This window comes from Rhinolophus ferrumequinum, chromosome 8, assembly GCF_004115265.2.
Source record: "Rhinolophus ferrumequinum isolate MPI-CBG mRhiFer1 chromosome 8, mRhiFer1_v1.p, whole genome shotgun sequence".
Lineage (NCBI taxonomy): Eukaryota > Metazoa > Chordata > Mammalia > Chiroptera > Rhinolophidae > Rhinolophus > Rhinolophus ferrumequinum.
The window spans coordinates 77,216,494-77,235,145 of NC_046291.1; the positions used below are offsets into that span (position 1 = coordinate 77,216,494).

Consider the following 18,652-nt stretch of genomic DNA (forward strand, 5'->3'; position numbering starts at 1 on the left):
TTGCATATAGAACATAGTTTGGGAAGTTTCAATATTTAACAGAAATATGAGATCACAGGTACTTTTATATTTTTCTTAAATCTTTATTATCTAAATGTTGAATGTTCTTGTGTCTAATTAGTTGTTTTAAAATATATTTTTAAAAGTAGTTTAAACATTTAAAATAACTTCAAAGACGTTATTTATTCATAGTGAAAGGTATCCCCTTTAATTGCATAAAAGTCATAAGTAATATTAATTAAAACACAGCATGCTTAAGGCTTGCTTACATTTTTACCTTCTAAAATAAATGCTAATAATCTCTCAAAAGATATATATTATGGGTAACACATAATATGAGATTTTGTTTCATTAACAGTTCATAGTGTTTGCTTTCCATTCTTCTATAGAACACAGATTTTTGTTATTCATCTAGATTGATTTTTGACAACAAGCCAAAAGACTTTTAAAATATACTTAACCACCCCTTAAAGAGAAAAGCATCCAATTCATAAGTAATCACCACATTTAGCTTATTTTAATGGGAAAAATCATTAATAGTTTATGATAAGAAAATTATTTTCATGGTTTATCAAGCTCTCAGGGGGAAGTACTGTAAACGTGAAAGAGAAACTCACGATTTGAAACTTACAAATTGAAAGATTGTATTAGCTAGGATTTTTGGCACACTGAGCTATGTATAACTGAAGAAAAAATAGGAATATTACTGTCTCATAATTGGAAGACGATAGATAAATTTGATGTACTTTTGCATGTATGAATACATATGTAGTTTTATAATATATCTTTAAAGATACATGAAGATATGTATTAATATTATGCATAAATATGTATATAAAGATATATAAAATATATGAGGTCTGACAATTAAGTTGGCAAACTCATCCTAGAAATAGTGCTACATGACTCATTTCTGAATATCACTATGGTCACCTTCGAAGTACTCTCCTTGGGAAGCAATGTATGGAGGCTAGTGTCTAGTTCACCCTAAAAAGCAATTTTGGAACTTTTTCTGGAATGGTCATCATAGCTATCGTCATATTACATTTCATGTTCTGAATGTCATCAAAATGTTTTCCTTTCAGTATTTCTTTTATCTCCAGGTAAAGAAAGAAGTCATTAGGGGCCAGATCAGGTGAGTAGGGAGGGTGTTCCAATATAGTTATTTCTTTACCGGCTAAAAACTCCCTCACAGACAGTGCTATGTGAGTTGGTTCATTGCTGTGATGCAAGAGCCATGAATTGTTGGTGAAAAAGTCAGGTCATCTAACTTTTTCACATAGCTTTTCCAGCACTTCTCAATAGTAAACTTGGTTAACTATTTGTCCAGTTGGTGTAAAACCATAATGAATAATCCCTCTGATATCAAAACAAAAGTTTAGTAACATCACTGCAACAAGTTCGCAAAATTAATAGTCCGACTTTGTATACATAAAATATATATTTAAGCAGTACCTACAATGTGTGTGTCTCTATATTTTTAAAGAAAGTATGATGAATATTAAATGAATTCTAGCTTCAGGATATGCCAAAATTTGCTGTGCCTCACTTTTCTAAATTAGATTACATTTTAAATATATTCATTTTGGTGCAGTCGAAATTTCAAGGCATCAAATGAAAGAAATACTCTTTTGATTTTTTTTATCAAAGTTGATGCCCAAACAATAACTGAATATTGCCTGTATAATGTTCCATCCTCTATTGAGGTTTTTGTCTTCCATCATTAACTCTCTTAGATTCTCCAGGTAGCATTTCTCCTACTATGTGACTGTGACTGTAAGAAGATGGAGATAAAGATATTACGTAGAGCTTTGAAATTTTTTTATTTTGAGACTGGATAGGCTGATCCTGGTCTGAACTTCACCAAAACACTGGAAGTATTCTGAGTCATCCTCACTGTTTTTTAAAAACAAACTTTTATGTGACAAAGCATATTACACATTGGAAATTTTATATTTAAACTTTTTTGGAAAATTCTATAGAGTTTTCATTGGGAAGTAAAGTGACAAGGCTTTTCCTTAAAATTGCCCAGCCATACACATCAAAAGGGCAAGTAAGGAGGATTAGTCAACAAAGGAATTTTAAGGAACTGCACATGTAGTCCCTTCTCCCTCATGGCAGCTCTGGAGCTACATTTCTGGAAAGGATACTGCATTTTAAAAATAGAGAGGGGTGGTTGCCAGAGGGGAGGGATTTGAGAGGGTGCAAGAAATGGTGAAGGGGATCTAGAGATACAAATTTTCAGTTATAAAGTAAATAAGTTATGAAGATGTAATGTACAACATGATGGCTATAGTCGATAATATTGTTTTGCAAATTTGAAAGTTGCTATGAAAATAAATCTTAAAAGTTCTCATCACAAGAAAAACAATTTGTAACCTTATGTTGGGAGTGAGGGTAAATATACTTATTGTATACAAATGTCAAATCCTTATGTTGTACACCTCAAGCTAATATAATGCTGTACTTCAGTTATACTTCAGTGAAAAAAAAATACACCTTAAGAATGAAGTCACAACTTATTTAAATCCTAAATTTTCTCAAAAATAAAAGATAATTTATACAGCAGGCACCAGGATGTTCATGCCTCATGGATTTTTTTTCCAAATCCTGTCATCATTGAATCTCTTAAAATTAATATGATCCTGGCGATGGTCAAAAATATGAATAAAATATTTGAGGTTAAAAGAAATAGAAATATTTTAAATGATACAATTTCTTGGACTGACAGATTAAAAAAATAATAGAAAATATAGGTTAGGGTGTGGGTAAAAGTAAGCATGGAGTGTAAATTTTGACACTGTATTTGGAGCGTGATTTGCCTAAGAGCATCAGAGGTTCTAAAAATCAATTCTTCTGTGAAATCTTATTTTTACCCATCGAGTAATTAAAAAAAAAAAGACAAGTGACCAAAGATTACCCACAGAGTTGTTTATTACAACTTTTAATTTTAAAATTACCTATTTTTGGATGTTAAGGTAGCTCCCAATTTTTTAAATTAAATATATATATATATATATATATATATATATATATATATATATATATATTTATGGAAAATTTATGTAATGGTCTATCATGTTCTTGTTAAATTTATTATGTACAATTACATTTACCAGTATGAAAATTTAGTACAAAATATTTTTGAGTAAAAAAATAAGGCAATATACAGAGCAATATATTGAGTACTTTTAAAAGCCCAACAATTTATATGTATATATTTTTTTGTTACATAGAAAGGTATATAGGAATGTTGAAAAATGTAGTAGTTATTGTCTACAAGTGACGGACTTCAGAAGATTTGCTTTTTTTCCTTTTGATTATCCTCCATTTTCTTACATTGTAGTTAAATATATGTTATGCAATTAAAATATCACCCAAACTTGAACTACAGAAAATGATAACACTCTAATACATTGTCTGGTAACATGACTTATAATGTATTGTGTTAAATTAAAATATACTGCTTCTCAATCATTTCTTAATTATGGAAAAAAATAAGAACTGTTATTATGTGAGAAAATGTATGTATTATATCTGTTCCTAAAAACATTATGAGGCTCAATTTATATTTTTTATGCCCTCATGGATGGCTACCATTTCTAATTTCCTATTAACATTAAAATATTACATTAAACTTTTTTTATAGGGTAATAATTACCTTCATGAGGATTAATTTAGATTCTCATGAAATGTGTCTTCAATAGAGAAGTACACAATTATCTGTGTTACTTATAGTTAGGTTTCAGAAACCCATTGAACTTTTATTCATATTTTACAATTACCCAAATAACACAAGCCCACCTAGCTATGTGGCCTTTGTCCTTTACCATGTTAACTAATAAAGATGCTCTTCTCATATGACAGTTTGGGGTTTAAATATATGTCTAAAAAAGGGTGGCCATTCTATGAAAACCACTATCTCATCATCCTTTTTTACCTCCTAATGGACTTTCAGCTATTTAAATATTTGTTTGATCCTGTAGCGAAAATGAAGGCTCTAGAAAGTTGATTTATTCCATACCTTTGATTATAGAGAATGTTAAGGAAGAGGATTCTTGACAATATCATAAAGGTTATATGCCTCTGGTGCTTCCAACCTCCTTTGTTACTTCTGATTGGTCATAATATTACCCAGCATACCCTGGCTAAGTACTAAGGATGTTAACTGCATAGCAGAACAAAATGTCTAGAGAGTAGCGGGTTGTGGTGCAGGGGCACCTCAGGGTAGCCCAACAATATCATCCAAAACCAGGTGGTGACCATTTTACCACTTTGTCATCCTCAGGCTGATTTATCCTCATGCTCTTGAAATATTTGTGGCTGCTCCAAATTTCAACTGCTCACAACATAAAGCAATGCAGGGGAACTCCTTTCAAGTTCTTTATTTTATTTTATTTCTTTTATTTTTTGAAAGAGAACATTTACCAGGAGAGTCCTAGCAGACTCTTTACCTCAGTTGTCATTAGTCAACATTAGAGTCTGTACCTTAGGTGCAAAAGGAAGTAAGCACATGGACTTCCTTGCTCCTATAATGGGAATGGAGTTTTCCAAAAGTGGTAAATAATAGCTGTTGGGTAGGCAACTAAAAGTATCTTTTGCATGCTCTCTCCCCATCTCGACCCTGAACCTTAACTGTCCACAGCACAAGCTGCTCCATTTTCAGTGTTCTTCCAAAACTCCGGATACACCTATATTAGTGCCTACTTCACATCATTGTATATATTTATATTTTCCGGACTTTCCAGCAACTTGTGGGTAGAAATTCTGTGGTTTGCATCATTATATTTTTAGTGCCTAATTTGGGTCACAGTGAATGAATATTAATTAAATGAATAAGTTGAAAGTCTTTTCAAATAGGAAAACATATGGCTCAAAAATATACTTTAAAATTAAAGTAGGAACTTGAGATAAGTAAAACTGTAGTCTTTGAAAAGTCCTTACTGGTTAAAAGATAGTAAGAGTATAATGAAATAGGAAACATTGCATCATCGTTGAAAGAGCCAAGGCCTAACCATCTGCTTCGTATCTCACTAAGCCTAGAGATGAGAAAAAAGATGTAAATTTTGGTACCCTCTGAGAGATTGGATGAGGATCACACAGGATTTAGAGAATAGAACTTGCAAGGAAATGTCAATAATTTAGGCTTATTTTTTACATTTACAAAGGAGACATGCCAAATGTTTCCTCTTTCTTAACAATGTAGGACATGAAATAACTCTGCAGATTCAGTTCAGTGAGCTTTTGAGAAAGGGCAGATTTAAAGGAAATAGGGCATTTGTACTGAAATTTCAGAAAAGAACCTAGAACTGCAAAGCATTAGTCCAATGGTCGTAAAATCTCGAGTCAACCATAGTGAATGTACCAGTTTTATCCTACTGAAAAATTTATCAACTATCTCTTGTTAAATAAAGGACGGGGTTTTATTCTGATAGTTTAAGTTATTCCCTTTTTCTTCTTAGTAAAGAAGCAATTTCAAACAGGTCTATGCTGAGTGCTTTATAATTTTCCATATTGCTGCCTGAAAAAAAACAAGGAGCCTTCCCATGTTTAAATGAACAAGGAAAAAAAAAACACACCTCATTTTCTCTTTGAAAATTAAATGCCAAATTGGATTTGATTTACAGAGATACTTTTTTATTTGTTCATTATGATAGAAATGATAAATGAGCAAAGCTTCTTCCTGGGGATAATACTTTTTTTTAAATTTTCAATTTTGTCTTGGTTTTATATAAGACATTTTAAATAAGAATGAATTGCCATTTGCAGCACTAAAAACATTTGGTGCTAAATAAGGCATAGAATGATTGCAAATTTGGTAGCCATTAGAAAGCATAAAAGTATACAATTAATTACAATTTTCTCATAATGGAAAGATATCTTTGCACTTGAACTTTCTCATCTCCTAATAACACGCACACACACACACACACACACACACACACACACACACACGTACACATTCCCAATCCATATACATCCCAGTCAGGGATGTCATTTATTTGAGCAAATATGGTGTTTTTCATAAAGTCCTATGATGTGCTTCTAGGCGTTATTTGTGGTCTTAGTTCTGTGCAGATGTATTTTGACTGTCATTTAACATCAAGGATTGAATAAAAAGGTATTTTATTTAAGTAGATTGTGTTGAAACTAACAAGAACCAGCTTAGTAGAAAAAGGCCTTTAAATTATTGGTAAAATAGGTGATAGCTTCCTTTTTTCCTACTCATTTAATCAGACTTACATAAGTGATGTCTGGGTTGTGAGATGAAACTAGGGTCTGGTGGTAGTTTTCTATTGCTGTTTTAACAAATTACCACAAACTTAGTGGCTTAAGGCAGCACAAGTTTATTGTCTTACTGTTCTGGAGGTTAGAAGCCAGGGCTGAGTTCTTTTGGAGCTTCTAAGTGAGAATCCATTTCCTTACCTTGTCCAGCTTTGAGTCGCTGCCCGCATTCCTTGGCTCTTGGTCCCTTCCTCAAAGCACACCAGTTCCTGCTTCTGTGGTCCCATATTCTCTCCTCTCTTCCCTTTTAATTGCACTGGGCTCACCTGAGTAATCCAGGCTAGTCTCCCCACCTCAAATTCCTTAAATTAATCACATCTTTTTTGATGAATTTTAACTGTGTACATATTTTAACGGTGTACATATTCACAGATTTTGGGAATTTGGACATGGACATTTTGGGGGGATTGTTTATTTATTTCAATGTATCACTCTTATTCAAGCATTTGAACAATCTCTTTTTTAATTAAATTTTATTGGGGTGACATTTGTTAGTAAAGTTACATAGATTTCAGGTGTACAATTCTGTAATACGTCATTATATATCACTTTGTGTGTTACCACCCAGAGTTAGTTCTCTTTCCATCACCATATATTTGATCCCTTTTACCCTCATCTACCACCCCTTCTCCCGCCTTACTCTCTAGTAACTGCTGAACTATTATCTGTGTCTATGAGTTTTTGTGTCTGCATTGTTTGTCTTGATCTTTTGTCGTTTTCAGTTTTATATACCACATATCAGTGAAATCATATGGTTCTCTACATTTTCTGTCTGACTTATTTCACTTAGCATTATAATGTCAAGATGCATCCATGTTGTTGCAAATGGCACTATTTCATCTTTTCTTATGGCAGAATAGTATTCCATTGTGTATATATACCACATCTTCTTTTTCCATTCATCTATCGAAGGACACTGTGGTTGTTTCCATGTCTTGGCCACTGTAAATAAAGCTGCAGTGAACATTGGGGCACATATGTCTTTATGGATAAATGTTTTCAGGTTTTTTGGGTAGATACCCAGGAGAGGGATTGCTGGTTCATACACTGTTGGTGGGAATGCAGATTGGTATGGCCACTATGGAAGGTAGTATGGAGGTTCCTGAATAAGTGAATAGTCTCTCTAATTCAGTCTTAGCTTCAGAAATAGCAGAGCTCTAGGCAGAGAGGTATGTACTAATACAAGAACACGTGTACATACTGTGTGAGTGTGTGAGCACATATATATATGTAGAGTAATTAAGTTTCTAAATTATCAATAGTGACTCAGCATGACAATGGGAATTTTTAATTAAAAATCATGTTACCATTGACATATGGATACTTTTCATTACTAATTGCCTCTCTAATTCAAGCCTGGGCAAATTTTTAATAAAAGATGAATTTAACATAGATAAATTATTCCATAAATTATAAACCCATTGTGTATAATAAGGTTTATTTTTCAATCAACCATGAAATTTATGAAGAATAGATATGATTATTTCTTGGTAAAATGAAACTGCCACGTTTGAACATTTTTGACCTACGTTCCCTGATACCAATCTTCCAAAATGTGTATAATCCAAATATATTTTTGTATTCCTATTAAACATGGACTTAAAATGGAAAGTTTCATTTTATCTTGAACTTACAATGATGATATTCCTAAAGGGATTATTAAAAAACAACAACAACAACAACAACAAAAACTATCATTAACACATTTGGCTAAGTTACCATTATACCACCAACTATTACAAAAGTGTAATTTTCAGTATAGTCTTTAAGAGACTCTGGAGGATAACTCTGAATTTCTCTCAAGGTTGATTTTTAGTTTTCATGGATGCTTTCATTTTATATGGGATAATCTTTTACTATTCAGGGTATTTTATTTTAACCAGGGGAGAACTTAGTTTTATTTTGGTGATTAACTAAATAAAGCTATTTATAATTCTGATAATAAAATGCAAAACACTAACGTTGCATTGTTTTTTCTCTTCCCCCTCTTTCCTAAAATAATGCATAATTAATTTTCATAAAATTTGATATTTTATTGCATTTAAATCACCTTGTCAGGGGGATATATGAAATCTAGGACAAAATCCTTTGCCCTGCAGGGGCTCATCACCCAGTAGCTATAATACATAGAGTAAAATACAATAGGAGATTTTTCATGGTTTGGATGGAGTGTTACAGAACCAGTGATGGAGGAAGAAAATGTTTGTTGGAGATGTTTTGATTAAAGGAGGTAAAACGTCATTGGAATTTAGACAAGGACTAGAATTTTGTTATATGGGAAAGGGCATTACAAGGAATAGAAGAAATAATAAAGACACATAAAATGATATATTTAGGAAAAGAGAATAGAACGGTATGGAGAACAAAAAGTGTATGTTGAATGGTGAAAAGATCATAGAAGAAAGCATTGGAGAACTCCTTTAACCATATTATGAAAAACAATTTAAATGGAATTCTGAGGAATTTATTCTTCATCTACATTTGCACTTTTTTTGGAGGAGGTGACTATAGAGGACACAAAATTTAGGTACTTTCTGATACTTGATAACTAACACTGTTATTTTACTTTTACATGAGCTTTATCAAAATTTGAAGATGAATTTGTAATACATTTTGTAGGTCTCTACAAGAATTCTCTTTCCTGGTAATGAGTTCATTGCCTATTAAATGAGGATAAAGGGAATACAACCATATTTCTGTTTTAGCAGTTATAAATGGTATATTATTATTAACCATAGTATGTTTAAGTTAGTAATGAGATACAGAAATAATAAATAAATATTGTTGATCATAACTAAGATATGAAAATCTGTCAGAGCATTTTCCTAATACCTAGCTTGTCTAAGAGGTTGTACTTATTCTTTAATTTAGCTAGGATCAACATTGGTCTCCTCAGGAATTTAGCTGTTGAATGGGTATATCCCTCTTTTTCTTCTAATTTGTAATTAGTAGCCAGAGTTGATCATTTATGTTTCCTTTAAGTGTTTCAGTAGTGTCCTGTTATGCATTCAGTTAGCAGAAAATTTATTGGTAAACTAACCACTGATTATTACTTAAATAGCATATCAACTTCTAAGGGAAATTACATAACATTATTATTAATTAATTATGGTGAAAAAGTCAAGAACTGGAGCCTACATAGTTATTATTCAGTAGACCCCTATTGATAAATATTATTAGTATTTGATTTTGATACATCCTTTTTTTGAGAAGACTATAATTAGCAGTTCATGACATTAAAATGAGAAAATTGTAAGTTAACTAGTCTGTGGCAACTAATGTATATTGATTTTTTTAGCTAAGACTATTTATATCCAACTTCCAAAAATATTATACAATTTTGTTAAAATAAGTAATTAGATGTTTTCCTATAAATGTAGCAGGGTTATAATACTTAGCTTTTCTCATGCCAGGATGAATTCAAACTCAGTATAGGCTATGGCTGTCATAATCTTTTCATGTCTTTTGATTGCAAGTGTCTATTATTACAAAGAGATAGGGTACTGGCTTTGATCTTCTTCCTCAGGGATGTAAGCAAAACCGCCTGCATGTTCTCATAAGCTTCTTGTTTTAATTATAATGTATAGCATTATGTTTCACACAATAGAAAGACATTTAAAATAAGATTAGTTTGGCTATCTGAGAAGCGTAGCATGAAGCATAAAATAGGATAAATGGAAAATACACATACACACGACATACTTACCTTCTGATTCAAGGAACTTAATTAAGTGAATGTATTGGAAAATAATCACCTTGAAATACTGAAAATTCATTTATTTGAATCTTATAATCAATGCTTTTAAAAACTGATCGTGAAATGTTATATCTGGTTGAAAATAAATAAGTGGTTGTAGGAAGCTATTCTTGACAGATGTTTCTTAGAGGAATAATATAAAATTGTCTCCACAATTGCAGCAATGCAAATTGTCTTTAAAGGTTGGAACTTGCTTAGCAAACTGATAACATAGTCTTATTAGGTAAATCCCCTTAAGTCTATCTTACTCCTGAAAAAAATAAAGTTATTTTTGAATCATGAGGGATTGGTGTATATATCTATATACATACGAATGCCTATGGAGGATGGGTGGTTTGCATATTTTCCAAAGGAATTTTCTTCTTGGATTTTCCCAAGGGATTATTCTGTATCTATGGCTTAAGGTAGGTGAATATTTTGACATTAATACAAACAAAATGAACAAAACATTCAATTGTCAAATATATGCTTTTCAACCTTAGCTGGATCTTTATTGGGGTTAGAAAGAAATCCTTTCACAAATTCCATGTTGATTCCTTTTCTAATTCCCCACAGCAGTTATTCTAAACCTTGGCCACTCTTTCCAATTCTACTCCCTCAAATTTCAAATCTTGCTTTTTCAATTCTTTGAGAAAACACAATAGAGTAAGAATACCTTAACTTTGTTCCCTACCAGCTAATAATATTTCTATTTCAATTTTCTCTCATTTACTCCTCGGGGAAAGCGCCCCTAGTGTTGTTTAGATTCTTATTCTAGCCCCATGTGTTTTTCTTAGGAAAGTTCTCCATTTTCACATCTGTCTTGGGCCTCCAGTCTCTCTTCCTTCAGGGGCACCTTTCCCTGAATGTGCTTGTCTATACCATCTTTTCAGAACTCATCATACGTGAGTTTTCTCACTGGTGACTGCCTTCCTCAATTCAATTTTTGAACTTCCACATAGTTTTAATAAATCTCCTTACCCATTTGCTCCTCTCCTCTTGTGTTTCTGGCTAAATTATCTGTCTCCTGTGTTTCTTCGGCTGACCTTGGCTCCTTTGTGTTTGTCTTTCTCTCTCTCCCCTCTCCCCGACCTGGCTTTAATTTCATCAACCTCGGTTCCTATGTTTGTCACTGTCTCACAGCTCCAGGTCTGTGCTGTGTTTCCAATTTTGATCTTTCTTCTGAATTTCAGACTTAAGTGTATCACTGCCTAATGCATATTTATTCTTTAATGTCTCCCAATGTCACCTCATATTCAGTATATTACAAAAACTGTTGAAAAGTCATATGTTTGCGGTCAGAGATCTGAATTCAAGATTCCGACATATAATGAAATGGTGAACAAGATATTTGATTTTAGTTTCATCAAATATTGTCTTGAAACTCCATCTCATTTAGCCTCACACCCATCCCCTCTTACCTACGTCATTGCAATAACATCCTACTTGGTGTTTTTGCTTCTCCCTTCACTTTACTGTAGTCTACTCTCAGCAGAGTAGCTAGGGTAATAATTAAAAACAACAACAACAACAAACAAACAAACAAAACAAACAACAAAAAAAACTAAGTTGAATTGTGTCTTTCTACTCAGAAACTTCCAGTGGGTTCCCCTCTTGACTTTTAGTAAAAGTCAAAGCCTTCATCGGCTACCCTCAACCCTCATATTCCCTGATTCTCAGACTTAGTTTTTTCTACTTTCTCTTTTGTTCATCACTCTGCCCTCCTTAATGTTCCTTAATTTGCTGGGCACTTTCTGGCCTCAAGTTCTTAGCATATGACCTTTAGCCTTTAGCACAGGACTATTTATTCAAATGGATGTCACTCTCACCTTCTGTAAGCCTTTATTCACACGTCACATTCTCTGTGACATATTTTCTGACCACCTCATTTGATACTGTGCCTCTACCCCTCAGCCTCCGACCCTTAATCCCCATCACTGTTTTACTTTCTCCATAGGGTTTATCTTCTAATATACTATACAATTAACTTATTTATTTTGTTTTTGTTTCTATCCTTTAGTATAATGAATGCTCCATGATGGCTGGGACTTCGGCTTTGTTTTTTTTGCTATTGTATCCCCAGAGCCTAGGACGTAGTAGAAGCCCAGTAATATTTGCTGAATAAAGAAACAAATGTACAAATTAAGATATCAATGATCGAAATGCTTTTTTAGCTAAAATGTCCTACAAAAAATACTAACTATTCTATCTGTTGTTTCTACTGTTATTTTTCCACTGCCCACATGGCCAGGCTTATATGCACATTCACACACACACACACACACACACACATCATTTTTTTCTTTTTTTATGTGTATGTCCTATTTTGGTTTTGAGACACATTCTAATCAATTTCTGAGGCTATTTACTTGGAGACATATTTGAGCCTTTCAACCATTTAGTCACCAATTCCTAATTTTTATACTATTTGAAATATAATATCCATTTTAGTCTGCAATACTTTATCCCAGTCATCTTGAAGTTTTCCCCAGACAATGACAACAGTCAAACGGATGACTTTGTAGCATGTTTTATCATTGAAGTACTTTCTTAAGTACTTTCTTGTGGCTTGAAAATATCTACAAAATGCCTCCTACAGTAATCAAGGTCCTTCATTACTGACCCTGACTTTGTTTTTCAGATGCTATTTTCCAACACCAAAAATTGTTCTTTAGGGTCCTTTTTATATTTTTATACTTTCAATAAGTACTTATTATTTATTGAGTCAGATACTACCCAGTGGCCTTTAACAAGGAAGCATCTCTTTTCCCTTCTCCTTATAGCAGTTTATTATAGTTTGGGAGGAATGGAGGAAGAGAAACTTAACATCTTGAGATCATAGATCAAATGAAGAGTAGAGATAGGTACAATGAACATTCATTCTGAATTTTTTGGAACAGACTTGGTTTATATCTGTTGCCCCAGTGTAATTATTACTAAGTTTTTCTTTATTCTCAGAACTCTCCCAGTTTGCTGATAAATTATATGGTCTGTTTATCTGTAAGCAGAATTATTTGAATTTTATCCTGTGCTCTTTCCTTACATTACCTACAAAAATTTTAGGACCACCTAAAGCAGAATTTAAGTTTTCCTACTCTGGCATTGGAATATACTGGCAGATATGATATGTAATGTTTGTTGGGGAAAACCCAAGACTTATAACTTAAATGTCATTTCAATTTTAGTAGAAAAAATTTGTCTGAAATACATGTTGATCATTACCACCTTAGCAATTTGGTTTACCTCTTCTCTGGAGTGTCCTATATTTACTCTCCATTTATTCATGTCCTACCCATCTTTAAAGTTATGCTTACATCCCCAATATATTCTTTGTATCTGTCTCCAGTTCTGGTGTTTCCTTTTAGTAGTTATTTTCTTTATCATTTATTTGGCAATTTTTTGTATAAAAAGTGTTTTTATTTCCTCCTGGATCTGTTGGTGCAATTAGCCTGCTGGATCCTTAAAGACAAATACTGTGACTTGTATATTTTTTATTCTGTAGCATCAAGTATAAGGCCAAGTACAGAATATATTCAAGAACTTAATTATTTATTGTAAAAAACAACAATAATTATGGTAGCAGTGGTAATGAGTGTTGTATTGATGGCAAAGTTATTGAAAAATGTAGTAGGGTAAGATAAAATAATATAAAACTTCAGGAAACATTTATAGTTTGCAAGTGGACAAAATAATTACATACCCACATCTATAGATTTAAAATGTGTGTGTGTGTTTCTTTGTAAAGTACATTTATTGAAAACTATGTTGAAGTTGAAGGGAAGAGTTTGAGGAAGAGAAAGGCAAGATGTACCATATTTTACCAAACCATTGCATTGAAGATATACCATCACTTTCTAATTGCTTGAGGAAAAGTGCCAATTAAGCTATGGTTTAATGCTTTCATATTATTTAGAATTTTTATTTGATGTATATTTACGGACAGATTTTTAAAATTTTGAATCATTCCTATATGTACATAACAAATATGTAAGTGATATCAAGTGGTTAAAGTGTTCCTACACGCTTTCATTTCCAAAGTTCATTAATTGTAAGAAATATTCCTTTTCTAGTTAAAATATAAAAATGAAATATTTTATTAAAGAGATTTACAGTGTATAAGTAAGTGTATTGCAAAGAACCAACATTGGATGAGTTTAGTAGGACTGAGTATATAGGTCCTAAATATTCTGGAAAAAATGGATGTTAAATAATGGACTTTATGGATACAACCAACTGTAAAAACCTGAGTTAAAGCAGAGCCTTATGGGAGTTTCCTATCACCTTTGCTGTTCAGTAGCAGAATCTGTCACCTGGGAAGTCATAGCAAAAAGGAGAGGAACATATTATGTGATATTGTTTATCTAACTGATGTAGAAACCTGAAGCCCCAGTATTAGGATGGAAGTACAATATTTCACTTTTATTATAGATTTTTTTTCTCTTGGAGCAGAGGAAGAATAGAAACTTCTATACTTGAGAACTTCTGCTTTGGATCAACATCTGCTATAAAACCTGCTTACTGGGATATCTGTATGCCTTATCCAATATGACAAAGGCTTTTGTCGTAAACACAAACAGAATTCCTAATGATTTCCAGAACAAATTGTGTGAGACCAAAACAAAGTCAAATCATCACAATTGTGTACTTGAACTGAGTGGCTAAATTTAAGAAAGATAATTGGTTTAGCTTTGCTGCTGAACAGAAAATGTGGATCCCATCCATGTACCGTTTATGTATCGCTTTCTCATATTTCATCTTTGTACAGCTCTTATGTTCATGTTCAGATCATTCATATTTTATTTTGAAACATTTTCATTTTCAGATCAGCAGTTGTGTGATCCTGGTGAATTTCTTTGCCACGATCATGTGACTTGTGTCTCCCAGAGCTGGCTGTGTGATGGGGACCCTGACTGCCCTGATGATTCAGACGAATCTTTAGATACCTGTGAGTAGAAAGGTTTTCATGCCATTTAGATTTACCTTACATGTGAAACTAAATGTCAATTGTTTTCACGGATGACGGCTACTGTAGTTGATTCCTTATTTTTTTTTTTTCAAATAGCCTAAGAAACTTGAAACTTTTTGTTTGTGTTTCCCTTAAAATGACTGTGTGAATGAAAGAATACAGTGCAGTTTTGTAGTGTGAATTAACTTAGAAAAGGCAGAAAATGCACAGTAATTTATTTCAAAGCTATGTTTTACTAGTAGGAAACAAAAATGGATTGAAGAGGAGCTAACATTTTAAAACATAGCACTAAAGGGGGTTAAGACCCTCTCCAATAATTTATCTCAAACATTTTGAGACAGAGGAGCTCATCGTAGGAATAGTAATCAAGCTTTAGATCTTTACCATTTATATTAATATCTTAAGGTACTACACAAATTATTTAATATGTCTTCTTTTAAAACTGAAAGATAGAAGCAACATTTGTCCATCAATACAGTGAAGAACTTAGCCTTTGTAATATAAGATTCAGAAGCTCTTGGTAAATACACATGGATCCTAATTGTCATCCTACCAGTGCATCTAAGCTGGAGTTCACTGAGGAATTTGTCCATGTGAAAAATGCCACCAAAGCAAAATTATAAATATTAGAATCACAGCTAAATCTGCAAGCCTTTTTTTTTTTTTTTTTTTTTTTTTTGTAAAATTCTCACTATCATAACAAGTATGAACAGTCACCTAAATTTTAGTGTTTATATTTGTGGCACTTCTTGTGTCAGGCTATGCTCCCCATGCAACCAAGTATGCTGGATTACCAATATCATTTTGAAAGCAACTACGTAGTGCTGTGAGGTCAAAGTAGAAAAAAAAACAAAACAAAAAACAAATGACCAAAAAAGTATCATCACATTGTTTGATATTGTAGAGATAACAATTAATTCTTCCATTAATTTTCGATTAAAATCTTGCTGTAAGAAAGCAGAGGCAATCCTTATTCATTTTCTTTATGTTTACTAGTGTATTCAAAGTTTATCAATCTATGAGCACTTGATATTTGCATTAATAGCTTCTCTTTACTTTGAACAGATCACTTCTTTCATGGGAAGGGGTTGTAGTACTTTACTACATTTGTAATTTTTTTTTCACCAATTTCATCAGTTTAATTCTGAAAATCTTTACTTCTTTACTAGACTCTCTAACATAGAAAAAGTTCTAGGCATAATAACAGGAAAAAAATAGATTAATAGGAAAAAAACTCTAATGGATAAAAATAGTATGGTAAATCCATAAAAAGGAGTATTAAAAAAGAATGAAGTATTCAGGCATGTTTTGTGGATAAACCTTAAAAACACTGTGCTAAAGAAGAGATTCCAGTCACAAAAGATCAATGACAGAAATGTCATTTCATTTATATGAAAGATCCTGAATAGGCAAATTTATAGAGATAGAAAGTAGATGAAAATCAGAGTCAACATGTAAACAACCGAAGAGTCCTTCGATACATGAATGGATAAAGAAGTTGTGATATATATACACAATGGAGTACTACTCTGCCATAAGAAAAGATGAAATAGTGTCATTTGTGACAACATGAATGGATCTTGAGATTATAATGCTAAGCAAAATAAGTCAGACAGAAAAAGTAGAGAACCATAGGATTTCACTGATATGTGGTATATAAAAGTGAAAAAACAAAGGAACAAGACAAACAAACGAAGAAACAAAACTCATAGACACAGACAATAGTTTAGTGGTTACCAGAGGGTAGGGGTGGTAGGTGAAGGTAAAGGGGATGAAATACACGGTGATGGAAGGAGAACTGACTCTGGATGGTGAACACACAATGTGAAATATAGATGATGTATTACAGAATTGTACACCTGAAACCAATATAACTTTACTTATATGTCACCCCGATAAACTTTAATTAAAAAACAAATGAAGAGGAAGGAAAAAAGAAAGCAGATGAGCGGTAAGGTGGAATGCAATGTGGAATGAGTGCTAATGAGTATGGGGTCTCTTTTGATTGTGATTAAAGATTAAAGAGTTCTAAACTTAGACTGCAGTAATGGCCCAACAGTTCTGTTAATATAGTTAAAGCCATTGAATTTTATATATAAAATGGGTGAATTGTATGGTATGTGAATTATATCTTAATAAAGTTTTTTAATGATAGGAAAAAAATCTCAATATTATGTTTATGGGTGCAGATAGCAAAGTAATGTGAACAGACAATAATAATAAATGTTCTGGCATATATATATATAATTTTCACATTCTATATATACACAGAGGGTGCCAAAAATGTATACACATTTTAAGAAAGAAGAACTATATTAAAATTGTAATACTCAATATGTACCAATAAAAAAAGATGAATACAAATTACATTTGACTTCTGCAATTACAAGAGGTGCTCAAAGTGGTTACCATCAGCATCCAGGCACTTTTGATTAGGGCCAACTACTGCTTGAGCAACGTTTCCAAAGTGCAAAGTGTCCACTTGTATACATTTTTTTTTGGTACCCCCAGTGTGTGTGTGTGTGTGCGTGTGTGTGTGTGTGTAATATTTTATATATATAGTAGTAGAACTTACTTCTTTTTAGCCTTTAGCCCTGCCCTATTTAAGTATCATCTAGGAGTATTCTCTTCGTTAGCTGGAAGGATTGCCATGGCATAATTATAGTAAAAGGTTAAATTTGATGAGTTTTAGTAATGGAGTGCAATTCTGTCCCAATCCTCTCATGAAATTCCTGATGGGAAAAATGACAGAGGCATGAGATAGATTTATGTAATCAATATGCAGGAAAGCCAGGGTGAAGGAGAATTGCCATGCACCATGTACTTGGGACAATGCAAAAGCAATTGGAAGACATGGCTGGATAGCCTCTCTAGGCAGGAGTTCCCTTCATGTTGATAAAGAACAGAGAATGATAATGTTCCCTTTGTGCTCAAGAGGGAGTTTTGTAGGAGAACCAGTATGGAGAGGATTTGTGGTGTCAAGTAGGAACCGCAGGGATCTGGATAATTAAAACTAAAACCCAGAGAGGAAAGACGTCACAGTGAATGAAACATTGGGGGGTGATGGATATTCCATTACCCCTTTCCCCATGAGCACTCCATGCCTCAAGGAACATGGCAGATACCCTTCTGGGGCCACATCAGTGGACAAGACCTGTGTTTGCCAGTCAGCATGTACCCTAACTGATAGGAAATCGGCTCTGAATGGTCAGTGTTTCTCCTACAATGTTGTTGTTAAATATTTTGAGTATCTACCCTGTCCAGAAGGTACATAACATCCTGGTTTGGGAAAAAGGTGGGTCCTTCAATTCACAAAAATAGGGGCTTTGGCAGACTGAGGTCTCGAGTTAGAAATGACATGTGCGTTAATTAAAAATAGAGATAGATTTTCTGCTTACTTAGTTTTTAAAATGAAATTTATACCTACTCAAGATACTTTTGGCATTTATTTAAAAATGTTTCTAAATGTTGGCCATTCTATCCTTAAACATCAAAATTGCTTAATATCCTTAAAGGAAATAATAAAAGTATTCTTATATCAATGTAGCCACATAAGAAAAGATAGAGAAATAACTATTTTTTCTACCTGGGTATTTAACCTGGACAACATATTTGGATCTACATTTAATTCGCCTGTTTCAAATAAGTGGTTTCAGAGAATGCCA

General features: G+C 32.9%; 1 protein-coding gene across 1 annotated transcript in view; it reads left to right on the forward strand.

Annotated features, from left to right (window-relative positions):
* The window catches only part of LRP1B (LDL receptor related protein 1B), a 1,793,989-nt gene that overhangs the window by 322,443 nt on the left and 1,452,894 nt on the right, over positions 1–18,652 (forward strand). Inside the window, exon 2 of the mRNA XM_033112843.1 lies at positions 14,844–14,966. Coding sequence (XP_032968734.1) covers positions 14,844–14,966 — 123 coding nt within the window. The remainder of the gene's footprint in view (positions 1–14,843; positions 14,967–18,652) is intronic.